General features: G+C 36.7%; 2 protein-coding genes across 2 annotated transcripts in view; one reads left to right on the top strand and one right to left on the bottom strand.

Moving 5' to 3' along the window:
* Positions 1 to 18,609, bottom strand: part of Samuel (SAM-motif ubiquitously expressed punctatedly localized protein) — a 215,141-nt gene that overhangs the window by 100,003 nt on the left and 96,529 nt on the right. The window lies entirely within an intron of this gene.
* The window catches only part of LOC136346380 (acid sphingomyelinase-like phosphodiesterase 3b), a 28,009-nt gene continuing 20,184 nt past the window's right edge, over positions 10,785 to 18,609 (top strand). The window contains exons 1-2 of the mRNA XM_066295472.1: positions 10,785 to 11,062; positions 11,900 to 11,968. Coding sequence (XP_066151569.1) covers positions 10,987 to 11,062; positions 11,900 to 11,968 — 145 coding nt within the window. The 5' untranslated portion in view covers positions 10,785 to 10,986. The remainder of the gene's footprint in view (positions 11,063 to 11,899; positions 11,969 to 18,609) is intronic.

The following is an 18,609-nucleotide window of genomic DNA, read 5'->3' as shown; positions in this document are numbered from 1 at the left end:
GATTTCTAAATTTCTGCATCGTAACAGGCTGAAAGTGGGGTAAAGGAAAAGGAGAATGATGGACGAAAGATAAAACTAAGTAATTCCTTAGTATATTCTAAGACTTCGGTGCATTCATGAGTGCTACGATACTTCAAAATCAAACACCGTATGGTCAGTGTTCTGGAAAGTGGTATAAACCATTTTACGAAAATCCAGCTGTTTATCCAGTCGTTTTCTTAACACAATGCATCCCTACTTGGTGGGTATTTTACGGAAAAAATTAACGCATCAGGAATAAAAGTCCTTATGGCGTCCATGTGAAATTCAGCAGCGTAATACTGCTCACGGCCGTCTTTAGAGCATCAGATGATTTTCGCATTTTGGTAGCAACGATTTTTAATGATTGGTAGCCATTGTGCTCATTCGCATCTCACCAGTATTATGTATGTATGTACTCAGAAGAAAATCTGAATTTACTCATGACTTCTTTGATCAACTAGAAGCATGATCTAATATTTTCTTTATTGATCGCCTGGGCCTTCGTAAGTGATGTAGCTTCTAGAGTTCTAACCTATAGAGTTCGATTTGTCTCAAGAAAATCTTTTAGCCCCTTTTATCCTGATTTATTTTTCGCTGTTGAATGAATGTTTTAAATTATATTTTTCCGATAGGTAGGGAGCAAGTTTTCGTTGATAAACGCCTTCGAGGGCGATCAGTTTTCATATGATGTGATGTCCTCACGCGGTGTTAGGTGACGCTAACCGGTATTACATTGTGCGGTGTCGTCCATACTTGTTTCGAAACGATGTTTTGTTACATGTCCCTACGCACCTTTATTCTTTTTTATAGCATGATCTACTTACATGATACGCGATGATACACTGTTACGCATAAATTTTTGACACAGCATAAAATCCATGCGTAACAAGAAAATATTGCGGTATGGTTTTGCGATATGATGTTCTGTACCATACGTGCCAGTCCAATTTATTACATAACGAACGTTTAAAATCGCCTCCACTGTTTGCCAGACATATCCGCACGTATTTTTTATAACTTTTTATCAAACTTTTTTCAACTCTCTGTTAGAAGTTTCATCACACGTCTTAGTTTTAAGAGTCAAGCAATCTAAATCGCGTTTCGCGGAGTTCATGTTTGAGAAATCCCCTTAATGCGGGGAAGTTGGTATGAGCCAAATCGGGTGAGCAGGCGGGTCAGTTCGATCGGTCGATTGTTGCAAATCTACCCGGTTTCCTGAAGATTGTTAAAAAATCGTGCGCATCGGCGATGGCAACGGGCTGACGTAAATCCCTGGAAGTCCCCGTAAAAACACATACTAGTGTCTGATATGGCGCTCAGTATGTTAATTGGAATAAAAGATGATTTTCATTGAAATGCTTTGATCCCAGCGTCCACTCGAAATTCATATCTTCAGACACCACATTATTTCCATTAATTCCACAGGGACTGTGGAAAGAAATGTCACAAAAAGATGTGCAATTCTGCCAGCACTCAAATAGTTCAATGTTTTTAATTTCTCAAAGTGACCGGACATGCATCGAAAGTTCATCCTGCAGCCATAAATCTCTCCGATTCTTCCCGTAAATCACGTGTAGGGAAATTGGGGAAATATGAACGGTTCGTTCTCCGTTTATGAATTTTGCATAATGTGTACGAAACAATATATTCGCGTGTCACGTGACTTGAAATACGGCAGCCGTGTCGGGTGATAAAAAATTGCGTAGACGAGGCTCGAAAGTCGAGGCCGGGATTTATGAGCGCTTATTGTTTTTCTTTTCTCCTCTTTCCCTGATTTCTATTCAAATTTTTATGATAGTTTAAGCGATTTTCGTCGGCTTCGAAAATCGTGGAAACAAACACGAAAAGCGAGCCTACAGTAATTGCAAGCTATGGCTCTAATTTCGCGAACGGACTAATATCCCAATGACGTGTTGCTCATTTCCCAATCATAAATTTTCAGAGTCACGTCCGGTAATTGGCAATTTATTCGGATATCGTGGGAACAGGAAAAATGCATCGCATCAACAACGCGAGCCTTTCCTGCAATCCGTCTTGACGCTCCACGTTGTTGCAGAAGAAAATTAAACAATTTGTTGTCTGCCTTGGAAGATCCTTCAAATTAGTTCCATTACCGGATTTACTAAGATGGATCCTTACACCAATTGTTTTATGTTTCCATCCTGTGCGTGCTTCCGGATATCCCAAACGATATTATGGCCTATTTTGAACCCATTTTGCGACTGGAATTTTTCAATAAACGCGGAAAACTATTATTGAGGGCAGGGGTTGTATGTTCCTCACTTTGGTTGCTTTTCTTCCCATCAAATCCAGACATACTACCACGTATACAATTTACAGCCGAGTGTTTAACATGCCTGGGCGTTCTCTGCAGCCAAAATTTAATAGGCATCTAATTTTCAATCTCCTCCATTTCCTTACCTCCAAGAAGGTTTCGCACAGCGCTGATACAGATTCGCCTCCCCAAAAACAACTATTTTCTCCCTCTTATATCCGCGAAAATTAAAATCCATGGAAATACAACCAAAATCATTAATCTAACCGGACCTTTGACCAGCGTTTAAACACTGTTAATGCGAGACTGAGACGTTGAGATGTGCGTCTTGTTTATAATAATTTACCGTTTTGCAAGCCAAAACTCCCTAATAATCCTCAAAGAACCTCACATAGATGGGCCTTGAATATTTTATTTGCCATTAACCTGCCACAAAATGACCCAAAACTTGTGATCACAAGCTACCTCAATGGGTATCGGATATTTTGCAATTTTGGGCCGTTATAAAGGTTAGATAATCATTTAACAAAGTTCATAATTTAAAGCTTTAGCTGCCTTTAAATGGGGCCATAAAGGAATAACAGCATCGCATCTGTTTCTGAGTCTCAATTTGTGCAATAATTAATTCCTTCGAGTTCCGATCAGCCAAACAGGGAAAAACAAATCAGGGAAAGTTCACTTTTAGTTCAGCAATTTAGTAGCACCGAAACATATAGGATGGTTCATTTCAGAGTTCGAGTTTCGATCGTCTAAATAGAAACTAAGGAATTTTAAACAAAAACTTGCGATTTATCATTGTAAAATTCCTTGATATTGCAAAAAGCGACTGACACAGACACGACCATCGCGCTTGATATGACGCTGCACTGACCTAAACATACACACAATTAGTCTACCGGCCAGGTGGTAAGGTCTATCTAAACCTTCAGCAAGGCGTAGCGCCTAAGCTATTGGGGAACCCACACGTTCCTACGAGCATACGGGTTAAAATGTGGTTCCAACATGATGGTGCACCTGCACATTGTGCTCGTACTGTGCAGCATCATCTAAATCAACATTTTTATGGGCAACGGATCGGAAGGGGCGGGCCTATCAGTTAGGTCGAGTCGTTGGAGTGTGAAACTCCTGTAGCCACCCAAGAAGAACTGCTGGGAGGAGCGATGGCAACCTCTCCTTTCATGCAGCAAGATCCGCATATCTTACAACGGATGTGCCATTCAATGATTCAAAGAACAAATTTATGCAACCGGGTTGGGGGTCGTCATTTAGAACCGTCACAAGGTTGTGCAATATGCTTGCCATATATTAAAAAGAAATCCGTCGTGAATGTGTGGAAAAAAAATTAGAATTTAATGAAATGTAAATTCCTTAGACATATTCCATTCTTTAACAATGGGACTTAATTCTAAAACTCGCAACGTCTCGCTTAGGTTTTGATTCTCGAGATGAATGCTCTTTGCGAAGAAGGTAGAGCCGTTTTTCTTCGACAGCGTTGCCGTATACGATAAAAGTTCCGGTAGTTCGAGAATTTTGAACGAAACTGAAATTTTCCACTGATTGCTGCTGAAATTGTCCTTTCGAAGTGGAAAATCCGGGATAAAGAACAGGAGTCTACTTTTCCCCATCTCCAACTAATCGAGGTGCATCGTAAACGATGCCATAAACGTCTCCGCAAGACTGACAGAACATTTTAATTTAAAGGCATCGCGACGCGTCCGTTATTGGAACTTGGCCCGACGCCAGACAAAGGGATTACGTGATGTCATACATCTTTGTTCCAGTGATAAACGAGCTAAGAAATAGTTTAAAGCAGGCATGTCTTCCTCAGTGTTTCAATTACTTTTTCGTCAAGCATATTGGGAATGGCCTTTCACTTTCGGTCCCCGGGATCAATATGAAGAGCCCGGGTCATAATCCACGCTGGATGTGTCGATCCCACGCAAACAAGGGACCTTTCAACACAAATCTGCCAGCGGTTTCTTATATTTAGCTTTCAAGTCCCGACCCGACCGAATGGACATTCAGAAAAACCGGGAGAGTTGTAATATTCTTCCCCCTTTATGGCCGAGATATCATGAGAACCTTTTAGGACTGACGTAACGTATAGCCAGATTGAACTGGTGTTTCTTCTCGGAGTTGGTCGCGAAAAAGGACGCAAACAAATGGGGTATATACTGTCATTTTAAAACTTCTCAATAAGGTGGTTGTTTGCTTCTTTCGTTTGCAGCCAAAACGAAAGTCCATCATTATTCTAGTTTTCGCCATTTGTCAGAGACTGCGCCTCGAAATACAAACCAAAAGCAATTTTCTCGTTAAGATAACAAATTGCATCTGGAAATTTTCTTAAGGCTTTCGCGACGAGATTTATGCGACTGTTTACGTAAACAGCGGGTCGTTAGCATTTCTTTCTTTAAGCGAGTCCAGAGGCTCGGACTCTTTAATTTAATGCTAGGTTGATTATTTACCTGTCAAAACAATTACGAACAATTTTAAAATTTTGCGTAACTCAGAATTCCATCGTAAAGGACATTTAACCACAGAAGTGAGGCAACAACTCCAGATAGGAGTTATTGATCTTGCGTTAATGTTGAATAAATTTAAAACCGTTATTCCCCTCAGAATAAGCAAACACGGCTTCTACTAACTTCGGTTAAAAGCGCCTTCTATAAATTTCTACAATTTTTCAAACATCCTGTACATCTCGTGGATAATAACAACTTCCCAAGACAATTATTAAATTCATATCGCAACAAGACCAATTAACCTTCACCTGAAGCTTTAAATTGACTCGTCATCTGAGATGCATCATCTAATTGGTTGCTATCTCTCTGCAGCGTCATATGCAAGAGGCGGACGTTGACAAATTGGCCTCACTATATGCTCCTTAATCATTAGACCGGTTGCATAGTTAATTATTTAGGTCGGTTAGATCGAATTAATTCTGATTGGACTTGTCCGGCACGCTTAGTAAATTTGAAATATAATACGGCATAAAGATACAGGGTAGCCCATTTAGGACCGTTTACCTCAAATGTCCTGGATGGAATTATTTCATTCGGAAAACCCCGAGACATTTAAGGGAAATATTTTAAAACCATAAATTCATGGGTGTAAATTCATCTCCCTGCACGGGGTGGCAACCCGTTCAAGAATCTTGAATGGCACGAGGGGCCAAGTGGAACATCAATTCAAATATATATTTCAATTCTCTTTACAAACGTGCTGAATTGTTTTTGCTCCGCCTTTAAATATTGTAAAAAATCATTTTAAAACATTAGTGAAACAAATTAAAAAAACAATTAATTAACGTTTTATTTATTTAAGCATTCAAATTCCGAACCATTTACTTTCGTCCAATAATAGTCTTTGTTCAACCTCTTCCCGAACATTTTGCAAAATTTCGGGAGTTATTTCATCACATGATATCACTATTCGGTCGCGAAGATCTTTAAAAGAAGTAAATTTTATTTTATAAACAACAGTTTTTAAATGACTTCATAGGAAAAAGGCAACTGGTGTTAAATCAGGCGATTTTGGGGGCCAATCAATGAAATCTTTTCTACCACTCCAGTGTTCGGGAAGATGCTGATTCAAAATGTGACGTACCACTGCATGGTGGGGCATAGAGCCATTCGGTTGAAAAAATACATCATTCTCTTGGACCTGATCGTCATTTTTAAGTATATTCACAATGTGACCGTAGATGAAGTTTTGAGGCAGATTGAGGTATGATTCGCCCGTCAGGTTATCAGGTAGAAAGAAAGGTCCAACAATACGATTTCTCAAAATCCGAGACCATACATTCAGTTTTTCTGGATACTGTGAATGCTCTCTCATAATTCTAGGATTCACATCACTCGAATATCTGCAATTATGTCTGTTAACGAAACCATTCAGAAAGAACGTGCATTCGTCAGAAAATCATGTAGGATTTAAATGATTGGGATTGATCAAAATGCTTTCACTCATCACCTAATAAAATTGTATACGGCGATCTGAATGATCTTTATTGAGCTCATGAATGAGATGCATATTATAGGGATGTAAATGATGTTTTTTCAAGATCCTCTGAAAATTACTGCACGGAACACCTGATGTTGCTTTTAATTTTCGGGTGCTTGAATAAACTTTTCTTGATTTACATGATCCAGTTTAATATGTCCCAAAATTGCAATCTGTGCAGCCTCGTTGGTAACAGTGTGTCGCCTTTCATGTTTTTTGATGGCAACGGATCCAGTCTCCATGAATTTAGATATTAAATTCGTCACGTAGGGATGGCTTAGATTCTTACCGGGATGCCTTCCATTAAAAATTCTTGCAGTTTCTCGGGCTATTTCATTGTTCTGGAAATAGGTGGTAGCAATTTCAATCCTCTCTACAGTGATGTAAACCATGACACTTTGAATCGTCTGATGAATCGACAAATTTCACGGTACAATTCAGATCAGTGCAAAATCGGAACAAAACTACCCGTTCAATGCTAACAAAACCAATCATTTCTTCTATAAGAACTCGATGATAAACACCCCTTTTTGTAATATTGGTGAGTTTATTATTATTAGGTTTAGGTCATTTTTTAAAATTTATTTCACCGATGTTTTAAAACGTTTTTTTACAATATTTAAAGGTGCAGCAAAAAAATTTTCAGCATACTTATTAAGAGAATTGAAATACCTTTCATTTGATGTGTCACTTGTCCCTCTGTGCCATTTAAGATTTTTGAAGGGGTTGGCACCTCGTTTAGCGAGATGACTTTACACCTACGAATTTATAATCTAAAAATATCCTCCTAAAAGCAAAATTGACGTTCTCGTGATTGCCCGAAGAACAAAAAATCCATTCAAGGTACTTCAGGTGGACCGTTTTAAATGGGTCACCCTGAATAACAAACCACATGATGCATATCAGGTCATTTATAGAGACTGAGTAAAAATTAGATTTCCAATTTTAGAAATCTTTAAACATTCATTATAGCTCTTAGAATCGCGCTGCGCCGCTGGCTAGGTGCAGAATTGAATGTTGAAAATTAATGTGAGGAAATGAAATTTCGCAACTTAGTTCTCATATATATGAAGGGAGTACCAGGCGAATGTCGAAAAATGATAAACAATAGGTAAAAACTTAAAGAAAGTACTTGCAGCTTTCACAATCGAGCTACGTTATTGAACCACGTTGGCATTAAAATCCAAAATTCGCTAAAATGAAAACTGTGTTCCATTGCAAGAAATCAGGGGCGGTCTGAAATAGTGGTGAAAGTAGGAGGTAAAAGCTGTAAAAAAACATCTCATGTAGCACCATATGTCGGTGAACTAAATTGCATAAATATCACAAAATTGCCTGAAAAAAACTAAGATTTTGTATTCTAATTTATGGTCAGCATTTATGCATTTTAAATGTACAAAGGAGGAATCTGAATGAATATTAAATGTAGTAGAAGCTGCGAAGAAACCGGATAAACACAGGCGAAATTATTGCTCACAGAGTAGAGCTATTCTGTTGAGGTAAATATCTACTGAAAACATCAAAAATTCAACTATAAAACGTGAATTTTTCTAACCCAATTCTCGAAAATCAGACTTAAATCAGCCGAGTATTAACAAAGGGACGAGAACTTAGTATAAACCAGTATTTCAATGTAAGAAAAAACTAAACTCAAAATTGGACCGATTGTTAAAAATCCGTTTGTAAAAACTGAGATTTTCAAAAAAATAAAATACAACAAATAGAGCTAATCTAAATAAATCAAAACATCTTGAACGCCATAAAACTAGCTTTCCTAAGGCCGTAATCAACCCGAGAGCTGGATGCGAAGGACTCACTCTGATTGGTCGGTGACGTTCAACAACGTCATTTTACTAGAGGGACGTTGACAAATTGGTTGAAGAGTCATTATCCTTTATCTGGGAACCCAGAAGGGTCGTGTTATTTTGATTTAAAACATTCCAGATTCCAGCCATAATTTTCCTCTCTAATTTTGCCCTCTTTCATTTAATTTTAGTCATATTTCTAGACCACCGTCCCTTTTAAAACCTGTTCCATATTCTACTTCATTGACATATCCGTCGTTTAAAAAGCACCCTGTAATGAAATTCGGCTTAGGGTCCATACTAATTCCGATACGCGGCTGTCGCTCAAACTTTTTCGTCGCTTTTTCGACGATTATTCAGGTCCTGTTCCATCCACGTTAATTTGCATCGTTAATGTGACAGACAGATATGATTATTTACTGCCCCATTTAATGATCAACAAAAAATCGCTATTGGAAAGTGCTTTTTGCGTTTTCAGCGCACGAGAAACAAATATCTTCAATTATTTCACATTCATAATTACGTCAAGAATACTCTCATCCACTTTTAAAAACATGGAATATTCCCTTTACTGAATAAACATCCCTACGTAGCTACTCGAAACCATCCCTCTAAATTAATATTTGGCGAATTAATTTCCATTGCGAATCCGGTGACTGAACTTAAATTACGTTTTAAAGCACAATCAAGGGTGCCCTCAATAGTCTCCAATATCCCTTGAGTTTGATTTTGAAGGCTTTACGACAGTTTTTAATTAAAGTCCTTTTAAGCTAGACATTGTATCAAAATTAGAATTATTGTGTGAAAAGGTTGTTAACTTACAGGTCAGTAGGCATCTATTTTTAATATTTTGTCTCGAGGAGCATTAACTCCAAAGAATCCTTCACCCTTTTCTTGGATAATCTATAGGAGGCCATAACCCTAAAAAAGATTACTTCTCCATTTTTATCCAATACCCTCGATGGCCAAAGTTTACTCTCGATGCGCTCATATATTTTCATTAACGCTAACGTAAATCTTAAAAAGATTGCGTGACACTCAGATTAAATCCTCCACTATTTCATCTTCTTCCACGCCATTTCCCACCAACTTTCCCCTTTATTAATCCCGGATAATGTGAAGTTTCTCCTTAAAAATAATACTGAGATATTTCACACTTGATGTAGAGAGATTCGTCCAATCGTGCACAGATGCATGGAATTTTAAACTTTTCGATGTACTCATTATTTCAAATTAGTATTGAGTGCTACACCTCATCTAAAGCATGGATAGAGCTAAATAATGTTTTCAGGTCAGTGCAGACCAATACGTATTTGAGGATCGACGTTAAAGCAGTCTGTTGGTCTCGGCTACTATTAATAATATGAATTCACCTGACGGTTCATAAAACCACTGGGGCTTTGTCCATAACATACTTAAACCATTTCAATGGACAGTTTCTGCGTTTAATGTGTTAAATACAGTTTTGATGTTTTGAGTCAAACGAGACACAAGTGACAAATAATGGAATTTTCACAAAAAAAAATACGTATTATTGGTTCACAGAGAACCCTTGCGTCTATAGGTTTGCGCATAACCAACATCACTTTAGGTTTAAGAGTTGAGTTGAATATTTAGCACTCGAAATAGTGGTCCTTTCTTTTATGACCATTTTACTTCAAAGGAATTAGGAGAAAGCCCTTAGATAATCACCCGTTGGCTTTAACACATAACCGATGGCTTCAAGAGAATGGCGAACCCGTACATGATGCACGAGTGTGCAGGAACATGTTTCGCATAGATTTGGTGGAAAGTGGGTAGACACCCATTAGGAACATCTTTGGCCAGTCCGTTTCCCGAATACGACTCTGTTAGATTTTTTTCCATTGGGCTACATTAGACATCAAAATTTACCAGGGCCGTATTTAGACAACAAAGTTAATTATTATTATTGGCAAACGAAACGTCATAGAACGACACAAAGACTGTCACATTGGAGCTTATGAAAAATTCCGATGGATAAGTAATTTAAGTTTTCGCCTTAAGTCGGGAAAAAAATTTTCAAATGCGAAAATTTCGGGTTTTGCACAACACCTGAAAACCTAAAAGTTATTCTGTAGATCTATTTCCACCTCGCAACTACTTCCTTAATCGTCCGATGTTTCTTCCATTTATCTAAATCTATATCTATTGCCAAAAATAAAGGTGGATCTCCCTACCTATCAAAATACCTGGTAACGATGGTTAGTGCATATTTGTACGGATTATGGCAATAAGTTCTATATCAGCTCTCCGACATATTCTGGCTAAAATATGCAAAAATTACTCTTGCTCTAACTTTTACGGGTCCTAATCCAGTTTCATACTAGCGGTCCAAGCTGCGCTCACGCTCACAATCGTGAGCGCAATGCTCATTTGAATGCATGGGAGCGTGGCGATCACCTCAGTGTGAACACATTGATTAGTTTTCAATGTATTAACTTTTCAGGTTTGCTCTCGTGCGCTGGGATACCGCTTTAGTATGGAACGACTTTTCATCAGCATTATTTAAAAAAAAAATGAAGTAGTATCTGGATAGTGGGATAAAGTAAATTGCCTCACTTAGCATCTCCGGATTAATAAAAAAAAAACTCTTAATTGACTTAAAAATGCGCATCAGGTATCGAATTCAACTTTCTGGATCTCGAAAGCTGTTCGCTGACATCCCCCTTTTTGCCTATAAAATCCAACATGTTTCGTATTGCGTCCAGTGTGGCACCGCGACGCCTTCGCTACAGACGACTCGCGCTCGGCACAACCCGAGGATCGCTCGGAAACCGCCGTGGAGTTGCCAAAAAGTTTATATTCACCTTTTCGCTTCGACATGCTTGAATAATACAAAATGTGTTTGTTACATGTTAGATTATGAAAATGTGGTGGATAAGTTACTTTGGATTATTTTTATTAGTTGGGGCTAGAAGGGAAGATTATGATCGAATAGGTGGGAAATTTTTTTAAGTAGAAAATAGGTAAATTATCAGAGCGATCTGGGACAAGAGTTTTACAATTTCCGATAGTAATATAAATTCTCTGGTTTGGTTAACAAAACCGCCACAATACGTCTGGTGTTTACGAGAAGGACCATTACGAACAGGATTAAGTGTCCTTGTTTGTACACTCACGGACCAATCAGTTGACCAGAAATAATTAACTGCACACCCCTTTACCTAGCCACTTGAATCAATTGTGCAAGATTAGCTTTCGGAGCCGATTAGCTTAATTTGCGTTAGTACGAAATTTACACTGTTTGTTTCATTTTAATGCTTTAACCCGTCGAATAAAAAAAAACTCTGTGACATCTGCAGCTTTAGCGAAGCGTCAACTCCTTCGGTGCGCTATTTCGAAACTTTATCTATAAATCGCCATATTGTGAAACTTTCGCACTAACCGCGTTTTCTTTTTAATAACGGCAACCTAGAACTTGTTTCAACTAGCGCAACTTCGGACTCGTTTATTAATTTTTAATTTGTCTAAGGCGGAATTCCGCCGTTTCCTGTCTTGTTTCTGCGGGATTTACATTCCGGGACGAAGATTTATTACAACGTTTTTGAGGCCGCGAGTTTTCGACTGAGACATTGTTTCCGGGAAGTTGCTGGAATTAAATTTTTGCCCTTTGAGGGGGAAATTTGAAAATACTTTTCTAGTTTTAAGAAAAATTTGGTCCGTAGGATGCGAAGCAAGAGGGTGAATCCATATTTAACAAGCTTTGAAAACACTTTTTCCCGACATACTTATTGCCAGTTAGCGACCTAAATTCGATTTTCCTTCTCGTTTTCAGGCTACTTCTGGCAAATTACTGACATCCATTATGATCCTCACTATACAGTTCACTCAGATTATAAACGAGGTAAGTTTCATTCCATGTAAGACAGATTGTTTGAAGAAAACCGGTGAGATGTTGAGGGTGCCGACGCAGTAATATCCGTATTAATGTCTTAGTCAAATGGCCACTAGGAGTCGATTTCAAAAGTACGACAGTGGACAGAAATATTGAATTTGAAAATGAACTGAATTAACCTAGAGCTTCAACAAAGATGTAAACTTAATTAAAATTGTACAAAAGAGGTGTCTATCACAAATATGAGGCACACACAGAACGAGCACTTTTCAACGCCGCATTAGTTATTTTAATTTAATAAATGTGACAGTAGGAATTGTTTAAATTTTTAACGCCAGCGCATTTATTTACACTGAATATCTCTGTTTTTGTAAGTTAATTATGTCCGACTTTAAGCCTTTTCTTATAATTAAGTTGAGGTGCCTAGCACCGTTTCACTATCTAAATTAAAATTACGTGCGGCATTTAGTTTTCGTTCAAGGAAGGCGGCAGGAGCGGCTTTGAGATGAAAATTGTTTCGATCGTTCCGATGTGCCTTCACTCTATGTTTGGGATATCTAGATGTTTGGTATCATTTTCTGAAAGTTTCCGCGAATGCAAATTTCAAGCTTTTTTCAATTTAAGTTTCACGATGGCGAAGTTGGCAAAATAGCGAATTAAGGAAGTTAACGCGATTGTTACGCGACCGGATCACGATTAATTTATAAAATAATGAAAATAGATTAGTTATAAAAAAGTTGATTCTCAATTCGTTGTTCCGTCTGTATGTCTGAAATTGCCGAGGTACAAAGTAAAAATGAACGTAAAAATATAATTACGTTCAAACTCCAGGCAAAACATAAACTTCTACCTCCCCTTTGCTATCCTTATTTGTTCTTGTTTATCCTTGTAAAGCTCGCACAGGAGCGTACAAAGAAGACAACAACATACGAAATCAATGTGCCCAACAAAGAAAACATATTAAAAGCGAACTGGGGCTGTAAAGTTTATAAATCATGATTAATACCTATTTTTGTTAATGCTTATTTATTACACTCAGAGGACTGAGGACGCTGTAATATAGGGCGAAATATTCACAGATTTAAATACTGACTTGCTGTTACATTTCGATCCAACTTCTAAACATGAACTATCGACATAATATTAAGTTTGTTAAAAATTGGATTTACAACACTGCTTTATCGACTTGCTGATTTTGATCTTTCCGAGAGCCATTCCCTTACATGAAGCTTTTCTACTTACAACAGACAAAAATGACTATAGCAGTGCGGCAATACAGCTTACAATGAAACTGCTAAGAGTGTAGTTATATGTAGCACTAACCGTTCGGTTGAAATAGAGATTTTTTTTTACTTCCGTGCTTAAGTTGACACTTTCCTGCAGACATGTTTTCGCATCTACTCTTTTATATTATGATGGACTAAAGTTAACGATTTAAATTTCCTTTACAATTTTACTTGGGTTTTCTGTTCAAAATTATCTGTAATTGCTTTCCTTTTGCTGCATTCATGGTTCGATTTTTTTCTTTTGTAATTAACCCATTTTTGTGCATTTAAAATTCCTTGGTTGGGCCTTTACTAATGAAGATAGGCAAGTTCCATTGGAATTATTAGTATCACGTACTAAATTCCTTAAAATGACAATTTATTACCTGTCTATATTGAGTCTTTATTTGAATGAAGAGATAAATCATTTGATACAGGGTGAGTCGGGAGGATCGTGCCAAACTTCAGGAGCGTGTTGTACATGAAAAATAAATGTAAAAAAACTCAAATGTTGTTATCCGATTTTCGTTTGTTTACAAGTTATGGCGTAAATAAAATTAAAACATAAAATTTAAAAAAATTATAAATTTCATAAGAAATTCCATAAATTAACGTTTGGACATCATAGTAAATGTTCAAAAATATCGCCATTAACTTCTAAACATTTTCGGCTTCGTCTATGAAGAGCATTCGTTGTGCTCCTGATTGTTTCATGTCTTTCTTTAATAGAAGCTGCAGCATTTCTAATGCGTTGAATTGGTGCATCTTGAGTGTCCACTTTTACTCTGTACACTTCAGTTTTAAACCAACCCCACAAACAATAGTCTAGCGGTGTGAGGTCTGGAGACCTTGGAGGCCAACTAATAGGGCCACCACGATCAATCCAACGGCCAGGAAAGGTACGTTTATGGTAAATAGAATTCTAGTTAAAAAATTTTATTTACGCTATAACTTGTAAACAAACGAAAATCGGATAACAACATTTCAGTTTTTTTACATTTATTTTTCATGTACAACACGCTCCTGAAGTTTGGCACGATCCTCCCGACTCACCCTGTATAAACTCTGCCTTGGTGTTTGCGAATCACAATTTCTGACTTTGAGTTAACGTTAACACAAAAATATGCAGCTTTAACGCCACCAACACCCTATTTTTTCCTCTTTGTACCGTTCAAATAAGAGTCTTCGGAATAGGATTCCTTAATCATGAGCTGTTTCTGTTTTTTTTTCGAACAAACATTCGTACATTGCTTTTTTGACGTGCAACCCTTTGAGAAGTGGTTTTCTATCCTTTGACCTGATGATTCATTGTCCTATTGACTATCAAGCAAGAAGCACGTAAACAAGGCCATTGGTTACAGTTTCGTAAAAAATTTAGGGGTTCTCCCTTTAATCCGAAAAGAAATTTAGACGCGAAAGTTGTAGCTGATCAGAAGTAATTTTTTTCAAAAATAACTCTTTCATATGGAGCAGTCCGAAAACGGGTAGCATATGAAACCTACGGCTTAAATGAAACGCTCCATACATTTTTGTATTTTTCGATTTTGACGACTTGAAAATAAACATGTGATTAATATTTATTTATTTGTTTTGCATAACTTTACCTATGTGTAGAGTTATCCCATTTTGAATAATTAATCGTTAAATAAACCACGATTGGGTTGTAAATAAGTTGCTTTGAGCATCACGTTCTCAATATTCCTAGTTAGTCGTGAAAAATGTTGATAATTTTCTTATAGGTAATAATAATTAATACAAAAAATCAAATAAATTATTACCAAAAGCATTCTGTAATCCTTTTTTTTAACATCAGCCATAGGTATTGAATTATGCATTTCAAAATTATCATCTATTCAACGAGAATTTGTTCAAAAACGAGTAGTTGCGTGTATTCTACGAAAAAACCGTAGATTATGATGCAGGTAGTTCCATCTAAGAGGACGTAACTTTGGCAGGCCACCCATTCACTTCACCGTATACATACACCATGTAAATACAGGGTGTCCATTTATCAACCCCTCCGACTCTTATGAGTTTATTTGTTATTTCGCAAAGAAATCAGTTATAGGCACCTAAATGAGGCTAATAAAGGTACATTTTAAAATTGCCGACAATCCTTCAGAATCTCCCAAAAAAGTAGGACGTCATAAAGGGCAATTTTTTTAAATGGGACCACCCGAATTTTTCTGACGTGATAGAATTCTCTCTTAGACCTGTGTTAGTTCCTTGATTTTTTATCCTCGGATGCAGAGACTCATAGCAATGACTTTTTAAAAGGAATTTTAGACGTTTGCAGTGCCCCATAAAAAAAACAAATATCGTAGTTACTTTAAATTAAATTTTGATAATTTCAAGATGGATTCTCACGTAAGACCTCCTTAACAGGTACTAATACTCATCTAGCCGAAAATACATACAGGATGTCCACAATAATAACTTTAATTTTCTCCTTTGCAATTTCAATTTTTTTATTTTTTCTAATAGGACAGTGTGGTTTTTCATGACGAAGGACGAAAGGACATTCAATTTCCTTCATTTTGGTATAAAATAATGTTATATTTATCTTAATCGCTAATGGTCTTATTAATTATTTCGAGAAAACCTGCATTCATGGTCAAGTGTCTGAGTGTTTAGCAGCTCACTTACGGTTTTTTGTTTCTTCGAAACCTGGTTATTCTAGAACTTGCCATCGAGATGAGGTATACTTAGCAAAAACTTATTAGTATGATTTATATAATTAGTTCGTGTGATGGAAATTACTTATTAGAATCTCGGATTTACGTGCAACGATTTATTAATAGAGGTAACCCTAAGGTAAGGAGTTCCAAAAAGTGTAAAGGAGAAGTTTTGAACGGACGGGAAGTGTTACTTATGAAAAGAAAGTCGAAACAAAAAGGTCTTACTAGAAGAAAATGAACTGGAAATTACTTTACCAGTCCTAGAAAACTCAAAAATTAGCGTAGGAGAAATTAGCCAGCAACAGCAAATAAAAAACATCAGCAGCAAAACGTTTGAAGATCAATAAGTTCCATTCGTACCATTCGTACCGTTCGTACCATTCGCAATTACATCAAGAATTATCTGATGCTGAATTTATTACTAGAATTCGTTTTTGCCAGTGAATGCAGCAACAAAGTAACAGGGAAGACGTCTTAAAATTGATTCCTTTTACTGATGAGTGCATCGTTCGTTGGAATGGACTTGTTAATAGGCACAACTTTCACTATTATGGAACAGAAAACCCCCGTACTATTCAAATAAATTATTCAAATTAATTCAACAAAATTGGAGTTTAAATGCTCGAGCACGAATAATCGATAATTATGTTGTTGGACCATATTTTTTTTAAGGGTGAGTGACCGGAAAAGTTTTCCTAAATTTTTTAAATCAAGGTCTTCCACCTTAATTAGATCGCATCCCGAAATACACAAAAGACGAAACGTGGTTTCAGTTAGATTGATCTTCATTTAATTTTTGTGTTCTTGCACGAGAACACCTTTCAATGTCTTTTTCTTAAAAGTGGATTGATAGGTAAGGTTTATAATAGCAATTCAGGCTCAGGATTTGATAATCACGTTATTAAATTCTATCGGGCCCAGTTACATGGCCACCGAAGAGTCCCGATTTGATTCCTTTGAACTACTTCTTTTAGGGCAAAGTGAAGTCAGATCTTTAGAGACCACCAACAACGCGTGACGATATGAAATTAAGAATTCAAGAGTGACTTCAGAGCTTTCGTGCGGAAATGCTTCCCGATATCACAAGATCTTTTTCTTAGGAGTTGCAGCGTGTTTTGAAAATGACGGAAAACATCTGGAATGATTTTTGCCGTAATTATCCCTAATACATTTTGCACTAATGCTTGATTTTTCTATTACTGGTGAAGTGATTGCCAGTTAATTTTCTTTTAGTAAAACCCACTTGTTTCAACTTTTTTTTCATAATTAACACTTCCTGTCCGTTCAAAATGGTCCTTTAGACTTTCTAAGCTCCTTACATCAGGATGTCTTCTACTAGGAAATCATTGCGTCTAAATTCGAGATGCTAATGAACAATTTCCATCACACAAACCAATTTCATAAATCATACAATTCATCATATAAGTTTTCACTGAGTTTACCTCATCTCGATGGCCAATTTTAAAATAAACGGATTTCGAAGAAGCGAAAAACCGTAAATAAGCTGCCAAAATTTGAACCAAAAGACATGGAAACCATAGCAACACATGATAAGTATTCAATTAAAACTTAAGATAAATATCACATTATTTGATACCACAATGAAGAAAATTGAATTTTCTTTCGTCCTTCGCCATGAAAACACACAGTATCCTCTTTAAAAAAAATCAAAAAATTAAAATTGCAAAGTAGAAAATTAAAGTTATTATTGTGAACACCCTGTATGTATTTTTGGCTAAACGAGAATTAGTACCTGCTAAGGAGGTCTTACGTGAGAATCCATCTTGAAATTATCAAAATCTAATTTAAAGTAACTACGATATTTGCTTTTTTATGGGGCACTGCAAACGTCTAAAATTCCTTTTAAAAAGTCATTGCTATGAGTCTCTGCATCCGAGGATAAAAAATCAAGGAACTAACACAGGTCTAAGAGAGAATTCTATCACGTCAGAAAAATTCGGGTGGTCCTATTTAAAACAATCACACTTTATGTCACTTTTGGGACGCCAGGTAGAGTTGTCGCTAGTTTTAAAATGTACCTTCATTAGCTTCATATACAACTCCATAATTATTTTTTTTATGAAATCACAAATGAACTCTTAGGAGTCCGAGGGGTTGTTAAATGGACGCCCTGTATGTATATGCTTTGGAGTAAGCTGCTCTTGATTAAAGAAAACTTTCGTATTTAATTTTTTCCAGATCAACGCAGCTGTAGATGGGTGGAAAACACTGTCCAAGTTGGTTCCCTTTTTAGAAATTAATTCAGAAATAATTTATTTAATAAAAACGAGGTTTTCAATAGGTTCCTTGCTAAATTTTAAGGATTCATTTTTACTGATCCCTTGGCGTGTCTCAATCAACTCAGAGCAAAATGTACTCCAAAGAATAACAATATATCCGCGAAATGGTGAACACGTTTCATTCAAAGTGTGCCTTAAAAATGAGAAATACTATCAATAACAATTCATCATAATTAGTGATACAACTTAAGCTCGCAACATCAAAGAAAAAATCCTAAGCGCTATCTATTAAATTTCCACTTTCTTCAACAATCCAATAAAGTGCTAATGGTCCAATTCCAATACCACTTCTTACAATAATTTTATTAAGGATAAAATTCAACAAACCATTAGTATGGTTTAATTAAATTCATCTATATCTTTTACTTGTACCGGAGACAGTCAAAGAGATACTCTCGGTTTTAAAG

The sequence above is a fragment of the Euwallacea fornicatus genome, chromosome 23, assembly GCF_040115645.1.
Source record: "Euwallacea fornicatus isolate EFF26 chromosome 23, ASM4011564v1, whole genome shotgun sequence".
In the NCBI taxonomy this organism is placed as follows: Eukaryota; Metazoa; Arthropoda; class Insecta; order Coleoptera; family Curculionidae; genus Euwallacea; species Euwallacea fornicatus.
This window is presented reverse-complemented; position numbering and strand designations above follow the sequence as displayed.